Source organism: Durio zibethinus, chromosome 12 (assembly GCF_047325235.1).
Source record: "Durio zibethinus cultivar Kanyao isolate XHJ-2024 chromosome 12, ASM4732523v1, whole genome shotgun sequence".
Lineage (NCBI taxonomy): Eukaryota > Viridiplantae > Streptophyta > Magnoliopsida > Malvales > Malvaceae > Durio > Durio zibethinus.
Window position 1 is genome coordinate 13,807,320 of NC_143173.1, and position 15,679 is coordinate 13,822,998.

Genomic DNA, 15,679 nt, shown 5'->3' on the forward strand with positions numbered 1-15,679 from the left:
TAAATTAAATAATTATCAAATAAATTCGTATCAGTTACACTATTATGATTCTTAACTATTTCTAATCCTAAATTTTTTAAAATGCAGAAAACTTTGCTAAGAAAATGAAAATAGATCTAACAAAAAATTGATAAAATACCACAAAATATGAATTAATCTCCCTTTTATCAAAATAAATTGATTATTAAAATAAAAAAAAATACTATTTTCCATGGTAGATCGGTTTTAATGATGTGCTTTGTTGGAACAAATTTCAAAACATGATGCCTCAGTTGTGGATCTTCTTCTATCTTCCCTTTTAATTCTAGTTTTGAGAGGTGATGACACTGAAAAAGGGGTTCCAAGTCTTGAAATGATTGGATTGAATCCTGCGGTGTAATTCTTTCAGTGATTTCAGGATAAGCTGCACATCTTTTGATCCCTCAAAAGTTATTCCTAAACTTTGAATATTAGCCAAGCTAAGTATTGCATTATTTTCGGTTAAATTCTTCACCCTATTGAACTTCAGAGTTCCAATATTTTTTAAATTGTCCTTCGGCAGGAAACACATTTTTATCCCATCCCAAAAAGGTCTATGATCAATATTAGAATTAAAGCTATTACTAACAAAATTGTATTGATGGAATTTTTTCATCGGTAATTATTAATAAAATTAAATCCATCAGTGAAAATTTGGCGTCAATTGTCACAAATTTTATCTGCAAAATTTTTTGTTGATAACCTGTAAGTAATTTTTTTACCGATAAAAAATTTTCCTATAGTCTTATAGTCTAATAAATATTCAATTTTTTGTAATTTTATATTCAAATTAAACCCTTCTATTTACTGTCAATTGATTTTAAGTTAAATATTTAATATGATATCAAAACTAAGATTTTCTTTTATTATATTTTTTAAATCTGTCACATGATAAACTTCTTCTATCTCCGTCTATATGTTATAAAGACTTATTAAAATGAGTTATTTTACATCTAATAAATATTTAATTTTTTTTAATTTTATATTCAAGTAGAGACCCTCCACTTATTATCAATTAATTTTAAGTTTAATGGTTAACAAATTTAAATCTCCTTTTCCCCTAATCTAACAAACCCAAAAAAAAAAAAAAAGCTCCCAAATCCTTTACTTCTCTCTCCCAATGTAAACTTCGTAGTTTTAATATTTTTTAAAGTGACCCTAGGCAGCAAAGACATTTTTACTCCATCCCAAAAATGTCTTCGATCTTTCAATAAAATATGCACTCTTTTATCCTCAAACCTTTGGTTTAATGACTAAAAGCGTTTGAGAAAATATCAATGATTTAATTTCGAGCTAAATTTTCTTTTTCTTCTTTATTTATATTAAAATTTTGTCCGCATGATATAACCCAAAAAAAAAAAAAAAATGCATTTCCTTGAACATTCCAACTTGAATAGAACGTTAGGAATTCTTATCAATCCAACTCTTCAAAGGTGTAAAGTGTGTAAATTCTTTAAATATTTCAAATGATATAGATTATCAATTTTACTCACATTCCGCTTGGCATTCCTTTTCACAAGATTGAAAACCCTTTAAAATTTGAAGTTATTACATTTTGAAATGCTTAATTTTATCAATTTCTCGTCATGAAAGAGTAAAAGGAACGCAAGTTTAGATATTTTCCCTTGGAAAAACATAGTTTTTGCTAAGATGAATAGTAATTCTGGACAGGAAAAACAAAATGAGAATCAAAGAAGATGTCTTTTCTTTCATTTCCACTATACTTTATGGTTACTATATCAATTCAATTCAATTCAATCCCGTAAGAAATATTGTAAATTATCGTCACTGACTTTAGTCTTCCACTTTTCGGTGGCGTAATGCCTAACCCTTAAAATATTATACCACCAAACAACAATTATGGAAGACCCAAAAGTCAAAAGTCAGTGTTGATGAGTTGATGACTGATAAGATCAAAAAGGAAGGACTACCATTGAGCATTTTTCTGCGTTACTTTGCTTTTAAAAGCCCCATAGAAAACAGAAGGTTGGGATTCTAGTATTACAATTTGCTCGATTTGTCAACACCGTGATCCTTAAGTTAAAATTTGTTGATAGTTACATTAGGGACTGCTTTAGTTTGCTTATTTTCTTATTTAGATTTATTTGGATTTTGTATCATTTCATTTTTTTTTTTTTGTATTTTTTTATACTAAAATTTTCGATTATTTAAACATTGCGGATTATCTTTATTTTAAAAATTTTTTTAAAGGTTTCTAATATGATATATGGGTTTCTAATATGATATTATATGTTTTTTATTTTTTATTTTTGCATTTTTATTTTCTTATATTTTAGAATATTTCCATTTATTTAAATTTTCATGCTTTGAGTTTTATTATCTTTTTCTTAATTATTTTGCTTTTTTCAGCAAATATCTCAAACTTTCAATCAACTTATACAGTATTTGTCAGAATATTTTAAAATATTTTATAAATAAGAAAAAAGAAACTTTATTGAAAGTGATTAAAAAATTTATCTGAATCGATCTATTGGATCGGTTGATAACCTTATTTTTTCCTTAATAGGTTGTTTCCTGGCCCTTTTGTCAATAAAAAACTTTGTATTAAACCCAAAATAATCAACCAATAGGCCCATTATTAGCCCAAACCATGTGAACCTCACTGGAAAAACAAAATGCAACCAACACGTGAAACTCAGCTCTCTCCAAAGGCACGTGCTGATATAGAGAGAGCACCCACAGTGTACGTTCAGTCAAGTATTTTCTTTCCTCGCCATCTCCGTTGCTTCCAAATTACGGGAAAATGCATTGTTTTGCTCCTCCCCTGTTCTTTCTTAAAAAAATCACTCTTTCTGTTAATTTCTGAGTTCGATTTCTTATTTTCAATGGAGGAATCATCGTATTCAAATCTGGCTACAACTCATTTACTCGACTTAGTTCCTTAAGCTGCTTAATATTTTTCCTTTATTTTTTTCAGTTAATTTGTAGCATTTTATTTCATTTTTATTGAATTAAATTATCAAGATCGATGCTTTTCGTGTGAATTAATTTCAATTTTCATTCGAATCTCAGGCTGTTGTCAATGAAGAAAAAAAGGCCTCGTATGAAGGTACTATTCCTTTTATTTTCACTATTTCGAAAAGTTTGTTTGTTTGTTTACAGTAATTGAGAAATTGTTGGGCTTTTTTCAAAGTTAAATCGCAAATTTGCGATAACATGCTGTTTATTAATATTTTGGATTGTTTACTTTAGCAATTGAAACTACTTTTCATAGAATTTATCACGAAAATTTGGATTTCTGGACAATTAGGTTGTTTGGTTGGTTTGTGTTTCTTAGTACAGGTACTAATTTCTTTCTTTTTTTGGCTTCGTGATATTTTCTTCTATGAATTACCTTCTAATGCTTTGGATAAAGCAATGCATGGCTCTTTTCATTTGTGTTTTGTATAAATGCAGCAATATTTCCTTTGGATCTGATTAGGCGACGCAAGCAGCTGGAGGAGGCTGGTGGATGAGCCGGCGTTTACACAACGGGGCTTTTCGGCACATTTAAGCACATAATCCAGAGTGAAGGCATTCGAGGTTTGTATAGAGGGATATTGCCTGAATATTACAAAGTGGTGCCAGGCATTGGTATATTTTTCATGACCTATGAAACATTGAAGATGCATTTAGCAGATATTACCACAAAATTATAGTTCGTGATCCTATCTTCCCGGATGTTTAATCCGCAACTGAAATGATGGGTTTGCTCATTTGGTTTTGCGATAGCACAACACAACACATGTAACTTTCACAGTTCTTCTTTTAGTGGCAAATTTTGTGATGCTGCTATGAGAAATATATTTTTCCATGTAAATAGATGGAGGGTGACTTACATTTTGATACCAATTGTGATCATCTTTGAATACCCTTTTCCCAGATGCACGTCTTTACGTAATTGCTGCGTAAATCACTGGCATGTATCAATACATTTATAACTTTAAATTTTAGTAGTAGTTTGCCTTCTCTTACAAGAGAGACTTGGTTCATTTTGAGTACTTGTCTTTTGTAATTTTATTATTAGTGATTTTTGAATTGCTGTTGCTACTTTGCTCTGTACTGAGGATTGGTTTGCAAACTGTTCAGGAATACATCTGGGCTGGCCTTCCTTTTTTTTTTAATTTCTTTTAATTATTTATTGTTGTACACAATTGTAGTAGAGCAGCATTCAATCTCATTGGACTGATTGTATTATCAAATTAAAATTGCATCAGTAAAAGTGATATTCCTTTCCATGTTTTCTTAACTTCACTATTGAATTAGATGCTTACTTTTTCACAAATCTCATTGCAAGCATGGCAAGTCTTTTTCTTTCTGACATCCTTCAGTATTTTGCTTTAAGAATTATGAAGAAAATAAGTATGCAACTTAAATACAGCTTGTATTTTGCTGCTATTGCCAGTTTCTCAACAATTTTCTTTCCCAGGAAAGTTCAGAAGCATTTCTGCTACTGATCTTTCTGTCATCAAGCATGAAAATTTTCAATCAATCAAGAATTATTTTGTGAAGACTCGCATTTAACTTGTCAAATATTGTTCGCTTTAATCCGAAAATTTCACGGTAGATTTGGGTTTAGATCTTTACATATATATCATATCATATTTGCACATTCCACATTTAAAGCTTGACGTTCTTGTCAAGTCGAGTCTAATCACAGGATCAAGGTCATACCAGATCTAATGTTCTAGAGGTGACTCTTTATCATGTAACATTTAGTGACTCTTTGATATCATTTACGAAAACATGCACTCAACTTTTGAAGTATTGTTTAACAAAAAATCTCACGGTTTTATTTCAAAAAAGATATCTCACAAGTTTTGGGTATAGATCTCTCTCTCTTTTTATATATGATAATATATATATATATATATATATATATTATCATATGCGCATATTCTTCCAATATACGATCGGGGGTGTTACATACTTTTACCCTCCTTCTGTTCCAACTTATCAGTTTACAAGCAATGATGTTTATTAGTGAAGATAAACAGTTAAACAAATTCAGTAATAAAACTATCAGTAGCTTGCCATCAACACATGGATAATCTTCATACACTGCACATTTAAAATCAGTAAACAGCCAGTTTATTAAAAGCTCATAGCAATTCATTTCCTAAAAGCACTTGATCATCAGAATCAACTATCAAGAAAAACAAAAAAACAAATCACACTTTGAAACAATGAAAAAGCAAATCCAAGTGACTCCAGCCTCTTCTTGCTCTTATTCGAACGATTGCTTTTCATGATCAAACAAAGCATCCAACTCTGCTTCGTGTCAGTGCCTCATCTCATTATACCTACACCAAGATGAAAATGGCATATATCATTATCTCTTATGGAAAGGAAATGATATATATGAATATTTATTGTCTCAAATAAAAAGCAAAACAGATTATTATTTTATAAAAAAAAAAATAACTCACCTGCAAAATTAGAGTTTTCAGCCATTATACTTTGTGCTAATTATTTGGATGGAGGGTATGTGGCTGACTTTAGAGAAATCCTCTCCTTCTCTCCCGTCTATCACTTGAATCCTTTCCACCAATGACCTCTTCATCCACTTTAATTTCATTTCTTGGAGAGCAGTAATATACCTCAACCCTTCTGGAATCATTCTCAAATTATCTAAATCACCCAAAAATAAACTCCGGAGACGTGGCATTGCGCTTTCTTCTATCTCCCACTCTTCTAATTCTGATAAACCTTCAATTTCAAGAGAATCAAGTTGAAGAAACCCATTGGCAGAGCAAATCAGTTTAGTCCCCCTGTATGCATTCCGCCGTAAGTGGAGAGTCCTCAAATGAGGCAGCTTTTCCAATACAGCCATTGGATTCTGCTTCACCTTAGATCCTTCCAAAGTTAACTTGACAATGTTTGCAGGAACAAATTTCAAAACATGATGCCTCGATTGCGGATCTTCTTTTATCTTCCCATCTAAGAATAGTTTTGAGAGTTGATTACACTGAGAAAAGGGTTCCAAGTCTGGAAATGATTGACTTGAATCCCCACTTAACCTCATGTCCAATGACCGAAGGCGATGTGATTCAACCAGTGCTTTTAGGATAGGCTCAACATCTTTTGATCTCCTAAAAAATATTCCTAAACTCTGAATATTAGCCAAGCCCAACACTGCATTATTTTCAATTAAGTTCTCAACCCCAATGTACTTTAAAGTTTCAATATTTTTTGAAGTAAACCTTAGCTGCATCATCCAAACACATCTGAAATCAAATGCTTTCGGATAATTAAGAAATAGAAAATGCCTTAAACGTTCCAACTCGAATAGAATATTAGGAGGTATTGTTAATAGCAAACTGCGGATGTGCAAAGTATGTAAACTTTTCAGCTTCCCAATAGATCGTGGCAAGATAATTTTTCCACCACATTTTAACCCCAAATATCTCAAATGATGTAAATTACCAATTCCACTTGACACACGCCACTCGGCTTTCCTCCTTCTCACAACTTTCAAGACTCTTAAATTTTTGAAGTTTTTGCAATTTGAAATGTGCAATTCTATCAATTCCTCATTTTGAAAGAGCAATAGAGAACGTAATTTTGGATGTTCTCCCTTCAAACAAACATACCTTTTGGTAGGATAAATAGCAATTCTTCGTGGCATAGATGCCGACAAGGTCACATCATTTGGCTGAATAACTTTCAAGAAATTCTCCTCTTGAGCTTTCTCCATGCACAAGTCCCTCAAGAGATCATGTAAGTGACATGTTTTCACACCTACTCCTGTACGGTCCCTCTTGCCAACTTGAACCAAACATCTATTTATCAGCTCTTCCATGAATTGTTCAGCAACATCTTCCATCAACATTCCTCCGCTTTCCACTGATGGTGAAATGAAACCTTCAGCAATCCATAATCGAATGACCTCCTTCTTTGAGATCTCCCAATCTTCTGGATAATGACCAATATATAGGAAGCATGGTTTTAAATAATAAGGCAAATCATTGTAGCTTAAAACCAAAATTCCATTCACTGCACCATACTGATGGTCTTGTTGTTGCACCTTGTTTAAGTGTGCATGCATGTTTCTTTGAACCATCTCCCACTGAGCCTGTGATTGTTTAGTTGCTAGCAAGCCTCCCAAAGCAACAATTGCCAGAGGTAGCCCTCCACATTTTTTCACCATCTCTCTTCCTAGCATCTCGAATTCTCTTGAACAAGCATCAGACTCAGTTGTATTTCCAGGGAATGCTTTCCTCTTAAAAAGCTTCCAACTTTCCTCATCTGTAAGAAGTGGAAGCTCTATTGGTAATTTGCAAGGATCTGCAAGTAACGCCACTTCCTTGTTTCGTGTTGTGAATAAAATTTTGCTTCCTTTTTTCCCTCGTGGAAACGCAGGTTTAAGATAATCCCAATCTTCACTTCTCCAGATATCATCAAGGACTACCAAATACCGTTTTTCTCTCAAGACATCATAAAGTCTTTTTATCAATTCATTCTCCCTCAGTTTATCAATTAGCTCTCTTTCTTCTTTAGAAGGAGAAAGAACTTTTATGAGGACATCAAGCAAAACTTCTCTTGGCATACATTTTTGAGAAATAAAAGCCCAAGCAAAACAATCAAAAAGTCGTCTCACATCAATGTGATTGTATACTTTTTTTGCAAGAGTGCTTTTACCTATGCCCCCCATTCCGACTATGGAAACAACCACATGAGGCCTATCTTCTTCTTCTTCTGTCATCAACTGAGCCAAAACAGTCATTGTCATGCCCTCAAAGCCAACAACATTCACTTCCTCAACATGCGAATATGTTCTTCTTAACCGCTGCTGCTGCTGCATTCTGGAAATAAAGCTAGACTCCTCTCGTTCACCAGATCCCTCATAAGCTGGAAGACTCTTGGAAATATCTTCAAGCTTAGTCTGGATTGCTTTGACCTGCGCCCCTATTTTGTGCAAATGAAAAGGCTTGGTGAAAATGAAGGTGAATCTCTTGATGATTCCATGCAAGCCTCCTTGAAGTGCAACTTTGAGAATGAAGGCGTCAATAACATCTTCAGCATCGTAAGCAAGATCTCTAATTTCCGCCACTCGATTGCGGAGACGCTCGTCTTGTTCTTGCTTATGGTCAGCGTCTTTCAAGAAGCATTGCATCCGATTTAGTTCAGCCTTTATCCGCTCCACTTCCTCACGAACTCCACCCAGGTAAACTGCTTCATGAATGAGTAAATCCGAGATTCTTTCAATAGCGAAGGACACAATAGCCTCTTCCATTTCTCCTTCCAATTGAAAAGGGAATCCAAATTACTTTCTTCTTCTTCGAGGATTTCAAAATGATCCGCCTGTGTCTGCACAATCTCAATTTCGAAGTATTAGCTGAGAAACTATGCTTTGCGTAAATTGATATTGTTCTATAATCCCTTTTTTTCCTTCCTCTTTATCAAATATTTTAAATTTATATTCTCTGTGGTGAGGCCTGGTGGCTTTTAACATTGGACAGGGAAAAGCAAAAGGTGATTCTTCTGTCTTTATCTACCTTCTTTGCTTAAGAATATGGAGATTCTCCCTCATTGCCCTACTTTTCTTTATTCTTTTCTAGCTTTTTTGCATTTGATCTTTCCTTGCTACATTAGAAGCATTTCTAGCTAACCATTGCAATACACCAATAAATTCTCAAAGAAGCAAGCTTGCTTATTTACTTGAAAAGTTTTGCAGGGGGGACAGCAGTTTACTTCGAATCAGAGCAATACCCTTCCCAACAGATTAATTTCTTTTGCAGAATTGAAAAAGAAGCATGCTGGGCTAGAAACAAAATACCCTTCCATTTCCTTTCTCCATTTTTGCAGAATTTAATGAAGACAACGAACTTGCAACAGTCAATATGTTCCCTGCTTCAGGAGAAATCAAGCATATATAGGATCACAACTTAAAAAAAAAAGCCAAAGAAATTACTAACCCAATCTCTAAAAATGTTCCAAAATGTAGTTTACATATTGGATGAAGCACGTACTGGAGAAAAACGAATCTGGGCAAAATTGAAAATTTTGATCCGGTGTAATGTTTTTGTTGGATTTGTCTCATCTCGTTACAAAAACAATACTTCATTTGGATTCTGAAGTTAGGCCTATTTCGAACTGCATTATCGAAAGTGTATACCTAAACCGACAACCCCAGAAGCTTGGAAGCCCATTAGCAGGCAGTTGAAAAGCATAGAGAGTTTGCCTCACTTGGAAAAGAGAATGAACCAATGCTGTTGTCAATTGCACAAACATAACAGTAGGGAGAAGTATAAGCGCATAGGAAGATTCAACCTCATTTCTTGATTACTCTCAAAAAAAAAAAAAAAAATGTTCACTGCCATAAGAAACAACTCATGACAGATATCCTTTAGTCAATTTCATAACCACAAATAATGTTTCAAAGAAACAATAGTCGGTTCATGGCTCGATTCATAAGAAACAACTCATGGTAAACTATCCACAAATACTGCGATTCCTTCATTGAAGTCATTAGGACATTGAAAGAGCAATATATTCCTCCTATAATTAATTTATTTAAAGCACTTGAACTGTAATCAATCCCCTATCACACCAGTTTTTCATGAACTTCAAAAGCATTTATTGTGCTTTCCATCACATGGATACTAAATTTTATAAATCTAAGAAAATATATCTAAACATGCTTCTAACTCAAGCAATTAGCATGACTGGCATAGGTTTTCATCAAGCGTGAAAGTCATGATAAAACCAAGTAAATGATAGACACAAATTAAAGCAAGCATTGAAGCCTATAGAATAACATGTAAAGGTTAAAAGAAAGCATTCATGTTTTAAAGCCCTTGAATCCTTTTCATCCAATAAAATTTCATTTCTAGGAGAGCCATAATATACCTGAATCCTTTTGGAAGCATCCTCAATTTTAAAAGACCATATGGCAAAAATCAAGACCAACAAGCTAAATTAACAAATAATCATGAAAATTACAGGACATTAATTCACCACTATCTAGTTGTAGCTGTTACATTTTCAAGATTTCTACATGATCAGATGTATATTTCATTACATCATAGTAACAAAGAATTCAATTATATATTTTTGATTTGAACGTTAAAAAACGTTCTGAACCTACTTTCGATACTTTCTTAATTATTTTCTTTGTGATATATCATTATAATTTTCAAATCAGTCACCCAAACAACCTTTCAATAAATTTCCAATCACCCAACGAAAAAACACACCAATAAATTCAATAAACAATATAGAGTCCTATGTACAAAGAGGTAAGAGGGATTTTCAAAATTTTAAGGTTTTTTTTTCCTATTTTGTCTTCACATATGAATTTTTTTTTTTTTTAGTCTTTTTTCTCATTGAGATTTATTTCGATTTTGTATTGTTTCATTTTTTTTTGTATTTTATTTTATTTTTTGTGCTAAAGTTTTTAATTATTTAAACATTTACGGATATCTTAATTTTTAAATTTTTTTAAAGGTTTGGAGATATATGGGTTTCTAATATGACATTTTATGTTCATTATTTTTTCATTTTTCATTTTCTTATTTTTAGAATATTTCTATTTATTTAAAGTTTTTTGCTTTAAATTTTATTATATTTTTCTTAATTATTTTGATTTTTTCAATTAATATCTCAAATTATCAGTAAACTTATACATTGTTAGTCAAAATATTTTAAAATAATTTTATAAATAAGAGAGAAAAAAAAAAAAAAACGTTATTGATAGTGATTAAAAAACTGATCTAGATGGATCAATTGGATCAGTTGGAACAGTTGATTAAAGTTTCGTGGCCCTATTTGTCAATAAAAAGCCCATCAAAACCAAAAATAATCAACCAAGTAGGCCCATTATTAGCCCAAACAAGTGAACCCTGCCGGAAAAACAAAAAGCAACCGACACGTGAAACTCAGCTCTTCCAAACGCGCGTGCCAAGATAGAGAGAGAGCAGCCAGTAGTGTACCGTTCAGTCAAGCATTTCCTTCCCTCGTCATCTCCGTTGCTTCCAAATTACGTCAAAACGCACTGTTTTCTCCATTGAAAGAGAATTCCTCAGTTCTTTCCTAAAAAAAGCACTCTTCCTGTTAATTCTCAGTTCGATCTCTTATTTTCAATGGAGGAATCATCGTATTCAAATCTTGCTACAACTCATTTACTCGGCTCAGTTCCCGTAAGCTGCTTAATATTTTTTCCTTTATTTTTTTCAGTTAATTTATAGCATTTTATTTCATTTTTATTGAATCAAATCATCAAGATCGATGTTTTTCATGTGAATTAATTTCAAATTTCATTCGAATCCCAGGCTGTTCTTAATGAAGAAAAGAAGGCCTCGTATGAAGGTCCTATTCTTTTTATTTTCAGCATATGAAAAAGTTTGTTTGTTTACAGTAATTTCGATTTTGTTTTTATATATTTATTTTGAAATTGTGCAGTTCCTGGAGCGAATATGCAAATTTTCCCGCCAAGTAATGGCGGCGGAGGTTATCAAACTCTTGGAGCTCCAACTGGTATGTGTTTTTTTTTCTTTTAATTTATTTTCTTGCCGTATAAGAAAAACTTAGCTAAATTTATCAGTCTTTCTTTTTCTTACTCTGTACTTTTATGATTAGAAAGTAATTATTTTTGCTATTGATGTGATAAAATTGAAAATTCTGCTATATTTGCAATGATTAATGGCTTAATGAGTTATTCTTAATAAAAAAAAAAAGTCTTAAAGAATGGTTTAGTAAGGAAACTTTATTCTTCCCAAATAGATAATAACTGAAGGAGAGAGAAACTTTCAAAGTCATGACATCTAGTGTTAAGATATGGAGATTTGGTCATTGAACTGAGTGGTTTTACTTATTCAAAGTTACATCCGGTATGCTAGGGAAATTTAGCGAGGAAGGTTGTTATTTTCGATGCACTTTAAGTTGAATGAATAGTGTACATTGCAATTTACTCTTATGTTTTCATTTACTTTATGGAATAGTTACTGGCTATTTTGATAGTTACTAATTTCTTTATGTGGAATGGAGTCCATGGTGAATATTGTTAAAAGGAGGTTATGAAATGAACCTTCTCCTGATGCATATATCCTTTGGGTGGTTCTGTTTATATTTTTGAACTTTCCTTGAGCATTCTCTCCTTATTTGTTTTGTTGTGTGTTTGTGTGTGTCTCTTCTTAGGAATGTAGAGTTGTAGACTAATGATTTTGCATTCACATTCTAAAACGCCTAAGAATATTGTGGCCGAGTTACTGGTGTCGCAGTTAGATGTACTTCATGATAGCAATATTGTAATGCTTAATGATCCCTTTGTCTATCCTATGCAGAAGTATTTGAACAACAGCCACCAAACAACTGGAAGGGAGTGTTTAGTATCTCGTCATACACACAGTATTTTAATGTGGATACAGATGTTGTCATAAACAGATTGATAAGTTCCTTTTATCCTATTGGTGGAGATTTTTTCAGCAAGATTGATGCAAACCCTGATCTGTGAGTATGCTTCCCCCCCTCCTACCCACCCCTTTATTCTTCTTTTGCCACCAATGTATCATAGAATGAGACATTATATAATATGGATGAAAAAGCTGCTTTTGTTAAAGCTTCATCATTCTATTTTTGGAATGGAAAGTTACCCTTTGGAGGAGAAAAGTTTATTTTCTTGTGTTTTAGACCTCATAAAAGCATATTATCTCTAGTCAATATAAATTGAGATGAAAAGTAGGATTGAAAGCATTCAAAGCATCCATTTACCTAGGCATTCTTTCATTTGCAAGAAACAATCTTTTTTGAAGTCAAGACCCGAATTCACTTGTCATATTCATAAACTTACTAAGAAAGTTTTAGTCATTTTGGTTCTTTATTTTGACATGAATTGTTACAAGAAGACTGTGAGAAGCATTGAAGGAAGCATACTAAACATGAAACAAAGCATCTGTAGCTCAGCAGATAGAGCGTCTGTTTCCTAAACAGAAAGTCATAAGTTCAACATATACCTGGCGTGTTTTGATTTATTTGATTTACTGATTCTCTCGAGCAAGTTCTTAGTCATATCAAAGAAGTGGTCCGATTGAGGTTAACAACAGGGTTGCCTCATTTAACCGCAGATTGTGTTAATAACAACATTTTGCATAGCTTGGGGTTTAAACGGCTCTACTCTTTATGTTTGATTATTTGTATGCTGGCTATATTAGCTAGAGCAATTTTGATGTAACAATATTTCAATTTCTTTTAGATATATAAAATCATTTAATTATCCAAAAAGAAATTTTACTAAACATGACTAGTGCATTTGGTTTTTATCTAAAGGGAATAAAGGCCGGCAGTAATACAAAAGATGCAAGCACGCATCGGTTGCCTGTTTATTTCGTCATTGTCTATAATTCTTATCTTAGTCGTACCCTTTGCATTTGTGGTCAATTGGTCATCTTTGCAAATAGACCAATAAAAAGAAGCCTTTTTTAAGAAAGAAAATAGGAAGACAAGAGATAGATTCATTTGATCTTAATAGTTTTACGGAAGTTAAAGTACACTCGAATTTTGTACTTAGTTTGGATTTTTAGCCTTTTATTTTTCTTATACAAGAGACTCTCAATGAGTTGTTTGAAAGGGAGATAGTCTGCCTTCAATCAAAGGGTCTTTTCTTGTAAGTCAATCAAGGTATTGTTTAATGTATAATGCTAGGATAAAAGCAGTAAATCCTTATCTGATGGCTTTCTAAAAGTAACGGGTACATGGTCCTTGTTTTGTCGCCATGAGAAAATTGAATTCCTTGTTACTATGATGTAATGAAATATCCATCTAATCATTTAGAAATCTTGATGATGTAACAGCTACAACTAGATAGTGATGAATTAATGTGTGGTAATTTTCATGATTATTTGTTAATTTATTTTATTGGTCTTGATTTGCCAAATGTTAGGTATGGGCTTATCTGGATCACAACTACTTTGGTCTTTGTGCTTGCTTCCTTTGGAAACTGTGCCACATACCTTACACAAAAGCACAGTGATAGTTCTACTTCTTGGAGCTTTGATGTCAGCTATGTAAATGTAGCAGCTTGTGGAGTTTATGGTTATGCAGTTGTGGTGCCAATGGCATTTTACTTCTTGCTTCGGTATCTGGGTTCAAATGCAAGCCTTATAAGATTTTGGTGCATGTGGGGTTATTCACTGTCCATTTTCATCCCAACTGCAGTAAGTTTTTGTCTCTTTTAAAGGAAAAAATTCCACCAACCCCCTCCCCCCTTCGTTCTCTCCAAACTTGTTTTAATTTTACCATTCAAGTCCAAAATGCTATCTTCTTGTTAATTATCCTCTCTTCATTTCTATGGATGAGAGAACCTTAAATCAAATTCTGATGTATTAAACCCCAACGGATAGCATATTCATTGATATTCCTGGTTAATTGGTGAGCAAATTTAGATCACAAAGGGTTATATTCTGCATCCTTATGAAGCTTTTCTATTCAACTTACAATATGAAGCTCAAATTTATTGGTTATTCATTATTTCTTTAGTAATCATCTGAGCTATATTATATGACATATTTGCAGTTAATACTGCTTATTCCAGTTGAGATTCTCCGATGGATCATTCTACTCATTGCTGGTACTGCCTCAGCATGCTTTGTTGCATTGAATTTAAGATCTTATATTGAGGGGAACGATCTTCCAATGATGGTGGTTGCTTCATTCTTGTTGCAAATGGCCCTCGCAATCTTCATCAAGGTCTGGTTCTTTCCATAAACTATGTGGTCTATCTTTGCACCTAAAACCCAAACTTTGCTGTGTCTACTCTGTTTTTGGGAAATATGTGAAAGGAGATTAGTTTGAACGAAATGCATCTCGAAGAAAAGCTTCTGTGTTTTGGGATTTATTACTTGTTGAGTCATAGTTTAGCGACAAATTTGAAACATGTAATGGAAGTGAGTTCTATGAGTCGATGTTTTTAATCAGGTTTAGCAAACGCCACTAATTTGGTTTCGGAGTCAGTTGATCTAATTGACTAGGTGTTGTTGGACTACAACTTTTAAGGGACCAACATCATGAGAGCAACTAGAGTAAATGTCAATGTAACATTTTAAATCCTTGAAGAAGTCATCTCATTTGCACATGGTTGTGTAAAAATAAAGGTTGTCATGGTTCTTTTTGTCAATCTGTAATTGTTACCGAATGTAGTAAAGCAAATTTTTGTGTCAAAAATTAGGTTCCTTTGAAACATAAAGAGTCATTGGCATGAAGTTTCTGGGTGGAGTAGACTATTTCATTTGCCCAAAAATGAACCATATTTCTCTTGACCATTTAAGTAAACTTAATGATTCATATATTTATGTTATGTAAAATATTAAAATTTATATAATTATAATTGTTTTACAAAAGAATTATGCATTACGATTTGTGTCAATACGAAAATATGAAATATATTTTTTAATTTTATAAATTCATATATAATTATTATTAAAATTTTTAAATCGTAATAATTTTATTTTTATATTATACTCATGTTATATCGTAATGTTCTATTGTTGATTATTTGGTCTATATTTAAGTATTTGCTATCAAGAGCACCCAGGGTCTATATTTAAAAGTATATTTTTATTTGATTTATAATTTTAAATGACACAAATATATAATAAAAAATATATAATTTAAATTTTTAATAAAAATTATATATGAATTAAAAATAAAAAAATGGTTCATATTT

General features: G+C 32.5%; 2 protein-coding genes and 1 long non-coding RNA gene across 4 annotated transcripts; 2 read left to right on the forward strand and 1 right to left on the reverse strand.

Annotated features, from left to right (window-relative positions):
* The first annotated feature begins 2,703 nt into the window (after nucleotides 1-2,703).
* Nucleotides 2,704-3,902, forward strand: LOC149515738 (uncharacterized). Its single transcript, XR_016326270.1, has 2 exons — nucleotides 2,704-3,088; nucleotides 3,436-3,902. It is a non-coding gene; the product is annotated as an uncharacterized LOC149515738 (long non-coding RNA).
* A 1,191-nt stretch (nucleotides 3,903-5,093) lies between these two features.
* LOC111296795 (putative disease resistance RPP8-like protein 2) lies at nucleotides 5,094-8,389 on the reverse strand. The gene is made up of 2 exons (XM_089741623.1): nucleotides 5,448-8,389; nucleotides 5,094-5,321 (listed from the first exon to the last, which is right to left on the reverse strand). The coding sequence occupies exon 1, from the start codon at nucleotides 8,252-8,254 to the stop codon at nucleotides 5,465-5,467; it is 2,790 nt and encodes a 929-aa protein (XP_089597749.1). The 5' UTR covers nucleotides 8,255-8,389; the 3' UTR covers nucleotides 5,094-5,321; nucleotides 5,448-5,464.
* Nucleotides 8,390-10,906: 2,517 nt separating this feature from the next.
* LOC111296540 (uncharacterized) lies at nucleotides 10,907-15,088 on the forward strand. Of its 2 annotated transcripts, XM_022890904.2 has the most exons (6): nucleotides 10,907-11,159; nucleotides 11,292-11,328; nucleotides 11,422-11,496; nucleotides 12,303-12,468; nucleotides 13,898-14,171; nucleotides 14,530-15,088. In XM_022890904.2, exons 1-6 carry the CDS (start codon nucleotides 11,103-11,105, stop codon nucleotides 14,719-14,721), a joined length of 801 nt encoding a protein of 266 aa, XP_022746639.2. In that variant the 5' UTR covers nucleotides 10,907-11,102; the 3' UTR covers nucleotides 14,722-15,088. The 2 variants fall into 2 exon arrangements, with proteins under 2 accessions (XP_022746639.2, XP_089596774.1); XM_089740648.1 differs by lacking the exon at nucleotides 11,292-11,328 and having other exon boundaries at nucleotides 11,055-11,159.
* The last annotated feature ends 591 nt before the right edge of the window (nucleotides 15,089-15,679 follow it).